This window comes from Bison bison, unplaced genomic scaffold (assembly GCF_000754665.1).
Source record: "Bison bison bison isolate TAMUID 2011002044 unplaced genomic scaffold, Bison_UMD1.0 scf7180017864508, whole genome shotgun sequence".
Taxonomy (NCBI): domain Eukaryota; kingdom Metazoa; phylum Chordata; class Mammalia; order Artiodactyla; family Bovidae; genus Bison; species Bison bison.
The window spans coordinates 11292046-11296320 of record NW_011495064.1 but is presented as its reverse complement, the minus strand read 5'-3'; the positions used below and the strand labels follow the sequence as shown (position 1 = coordinate 11296320).

Here is a 4275-nt window from a genome sequence, read left to right as displayed (position 1 = left end):
AAGTCGTGGCAAAGTGTAAACCTGAGTGGGTTTTTGATTAGGTCCTTTCAGCCATCTCACACAACCCAGGTGCTTCTCCCAGCAGCAGGCTCTCAGACCTTCAGGCTCAGGGGTGGGAGCCCAACAGGCTACTCAGAACCGCTCCTCTGCCCACAAGGGTAGAGACTTGGGAAAGGAGTTGAGGGCAGGGAATGATGTCATCCCAGTAGTGGGAGGCCAGCGGATGCCAGGCAACAGCCGGGCCGCCCCCTCAGGGAGGGGAAAATTCCAGAACAAAAAATGTGCTTATGATGCCTAATGTGTGATATGTTGCAGCCGGACCTGCGCTTGCCAAGGCAAAGACCCAAACACCTGTGGTGCCTCCTTCTCCTTCGGTTGTTCCTGGAGCATGTACTTCAATGGCTGCAAATATGCTCGGAGCAAGACTCCTCGCAAGTTCCGCCTCGCAGGGGACAACCCCAAAGAGGTGAGCAGAGCCCCATAGGGAGCCCAGGACCTTCCCACTCACCCTGTTCCACCTGCTGCCCTAACAGTCCAGATGGCACACGGGATTAGTCCACTGAGACTCAGATGTGCAGAAAATGGAACTTCCTTTTTTTGTTTTTCAAACTGACCTTATCTTGCAGTGAAATAAGTTATGTGATGTGATGTGGAAGGATATGACAAGTGAAAAATTAGACTTACCAGTTAACAGGTACCTCAGGCTCTTGCAGTTTAGAAAAGTCTCCTTAAGGTAAATGTTCAGATTACTCATTAGACTGTGGCCCTCTTAAGGGTTATCGCTTCCCTCCATTCTTTGCAAGATATCTTCCTGGGTGTGAAGTGTGGCAGGAAGAGGGGCCTCAGGCCACCTTTTGGCTGATGCTAGACTTCCCTCATCCTGCCTGGCTGCTGGGGACGTGTCTCTGTGCGGTTGTCCAGTTGTCCAGGTCTTTGCTCTCCCCTGCTGGGGGCCTGGTGTGGTCCTCGGGCACTGGACTGGCATCCACATGATGTTGCCTCTAGGCCTGAGGCCTCCTCCTGCCCTCTGGGGCTTTTCCTCAACCCAGTAACAACAGGATAAGGGTCTCAGGGTCTCCTCTGCAGGCTGAGCGTAGGCTGGGAGCCAGGAGTGTCCAGCCAGGCTGCCTCCCCCTCTGCCACTTCCCCTCTGTTGCCTTGGTTGGGCAGGCCATCCCGAGGGGCTCTGCCCTTGAAGCCCAGAGGCAAAGACAGGCACAGGCTGCAGTGGGCTCCCCCCAGCCTCCCTCTGTCCTGCCTCTGCTACTGCAAGGAGGGGGGTACTGGATCTGGGCAGTACCTTGATCCCACTCTCTACCTTCCAACTCTCTCCAAGCTCCTTGTACCAGAAGGGCTTCCCCCCTTTTCAGGGGGCAAGGACTCCTGGGGTACATTTTTTTTTTCCTAAACCACATATAAATTTCTATGCTCAGACTTCCAAGCTTTGCTTTTCAGAAATAAAAGGAAGCAGCACATCCAAATTTAGAAGCTCTTTTTTCTTCTCTCAAAGCCAGCTTTTTTGACTGTTACACAACCTAGTCTGAGTCTAATCTGACGCTAGACTTTTATTTATGGCAGCACCCTGCCTCCCTCAGAAGCAGCAAATGCAGTTGCTTCAATGAATGAAGGAGTCTCAGTGCCACCAGGAACTAGGAATTATCATGAATGAAATCGATACATGGAAAACAAATGTTTTCTCTGTTCCATCAGCTACCATTTCCTGTGCACCTACTAAGTGCTGGGTACTCTGCCCAGAACCTCCCAAGTATCTCAGTTAATCTTATGACACCTGAGGCTCTAGGCACTATTACTGCTCCCTTTACAGGTGAGGCAGATGGCTTGCCCAAGGCTGTGTGGCAGTGATGGTGAAGTCAGCATTTAACCCTGGCCTGTGTTTCCCCAGAGCTCACAGTCCTCACCCCCATGTTGTGCTGGCGTCAGGCCCCCTGAGCTCGTGGAAGCATCTGGAAGGTAGCCAGGGAGGTGCATTGAGGCTGGCTAGTAGCTCTGCCACCCCACTGGACAGACAGCTGAGCCATTGGTCTCACCCTTCTATTTCTAATTCTGTGAGTTTGGTACTTTTTTCCTTCCCTCTTCCTCCTCGTTCTTCTCTGTAAACTCTTCATCCCGTGCTCAAGGCTGGCTCAGAGCCCCTGTAGCCCTACTTGGTACCCTCAGAGGGCTAGAGAAAGGCTGTGAATACCTTAAACTCTCTGCTTGGGGGCTGCTTCATTGCGGTCAGCACTGTCTGGTGGAACTTTCTGTGATAATGGAAATGTTCTCTGTAGAGAACAGCCAGCCACAGGAACCACTTGTAGTCACTGAGCATTTGAAATGTGGCTAGTACAGTGGAAGGGCTGAATTTTTTATTTTGTTTAATTTTAATTATTGCGAACTAAACACCTGACATGATGCGAGTCTTAAAGGATAGAACGTTGAGGCTGTCTGTGTACTTGGCTCATGATGGGCGCTGGGCCTGGCTGGCTGTGGGATTCCTAGCGCAGGCCTCAGCTGCCCCTCCCTGCCTCTGTTTGCCTGTCTGGACCACTGCAGGAAGGATCCACACTTGCTGCTCATGCTCGTACACGCCTGCCATCCCCCACCTCTGACTGAGGGTGTTGAGCGGGTGCTCAGTAAGAGCAGGAACCCGTTCTAGGTGTTCTGAGCGGCACTGGGCTGGAGCCTGGCAGAGCAGGTGCTTGTAGCCAAGGTGACCAGACTCTCAGGAGTGTGCTCTGGTGGGCTTCAGCATCTCCAGCTTTAAATCAGACCTGGCCCCATACTCTTCCCGGAGGAAACACTGTTAAGATACCTGATGGCCCCTTACTTCTTACCTTGCCACCGGGAGCCCAGCAGAGGTTCTAGAATGGAGGTGGATTTCCAGGGTGCAGAGAGTTTACCAGGCGGAGCTGCTCTGGGGGTGTGTGACTATTCTTGTCTCCACAGGAAGAAGTGCTCCGGAAGAGTTTCCAGGACCTGGCCACCGAAGTTGCTCCCCTGTATAAGCGGCTGGCGCCCCAGGCCTATCAGAACCAGGTACTGGGTCTTGGGCTGTTCTCTGCCCACGTGGCACCCCCATCTCTGCCCAGCTCTCTGCTGTGTGGCAGTGGCAGAATGGGCTCCTGATGGGAAAAGCCCAGCCAGTGCTACAGCAGCGATGTAGCTCTTTGTTAAGACCTCTTGCTTATACCAGGCTCACCACACCCCCGGACTGTCTTTCCTCTATCCTTAGTCTTTATCTCTCTCCCCTTCATAATCCGCCACGTCCTCTGCTCTGGTTTCTACTGAGGAGGCTTGAGTTTCTCTCACCAGTCACCTCTGCACTCTGTAGGTGAGGCAAGGGGGACTTGAGATAACCCAGAAGGGAGTAACCCCTACAGGGGCTTCAGCCATAAAACCTCCCTCCTGCAGCCCATGTACAAGACAGTTTTGTTCCTTAACCTTTTCCCTCCTTCCTTCCCTCTGTGCCCCTGGCCTCCCCCATGCCAAGTCAGGGCCATTCATCTCAGGTCACTTGAGCAGCTCTCCTTGGCAATCTACACAGGTGACCAATGAGGAAATAGCGATTGATTGCCGTCTGGGGCTGAAGGAAGGGCGGCCCTTCTCAGGGGTCACAGCCTGCATGGACTTCTGTGCCCACGCCCACAAGGACCAGCATAACCTCTACAACGGGTGCACAGTGGTAAGAAAGCTTGTGAGCTGTCACAGCCCCACCTATGAGATGATCCTGGGAGGGGGCACACACCTGCTCTGTGCGGATAGGTAGGCTCAAGGCTGGGAGAGACCTGGCAGACTGCCTGCTTCTGCCAACTTCTTTGGGAAATGCAGGGACAGGGCTGGTTTGGGTGGAGGCTGCAGAATGCAGCCTCCTGGGTGCCCAGTGTGCCCCAGTTATCTAAAGTGTGGTTCCAGGTCTCGCTGAACACTTGGATTGAAGTCCAAACAGTCTCTTGATTCATTCACTGGGCAAATGTTTATTGTGCCCCAGGTACTGCTCTAGATGCTGGGGAATAAAATGGACAGTGTGCTGCCGGAGTATGTGATATAATGTGCAGGAGCAGTGAAGGCTGTGAGGAGAAGATACAGTAGGGTAAGGGGTGAGATGACCGCAGACGCTATTGTAGATGAAGTGGAGGGAGCCTTGTCTGGGAAGGGGCACCTGAGCAGAGACCTGGAGGTAAGGGACCGAATGCGTGGGGGTAGGGGTGGGGAGCTCCAGGAGCAGCACAGGCGAAGGCTCAGAGGAGTGAGATCAGAGGGGCAGGCAGGGCTGGG

The 4275-nt window shown here is 53.5% G+C and overlaps 1 protein-coding gene across 1 annotated transcript in view; it reads left to right on the top strand.

Annotated features, from left to right (window-relative positions):
- Positions 1 to 4275, top strand: part of TET3 (tet methylcytosine dioxygenase 3) — a 111158-nt gene that overhangs the window by 94170 nt on the left and 12713 nt on the right. Inside the window, exons 7-9 of the mRNA XM_010829874.1 lie at positions 316 to 466; positions 2947 to 3036; positions 3545 to 3762. Coding sequence (XP_010828176.1) covers positions 316 to 466; positions 2947 to 3036; positions 3545 to 3762 — 459 coding nt within the window. The remainder of the gene's footprint in view (positions 1 to 315; positions 467 to 2946; positions 3037 to 3544; positions 3763 to 4275) is intronic.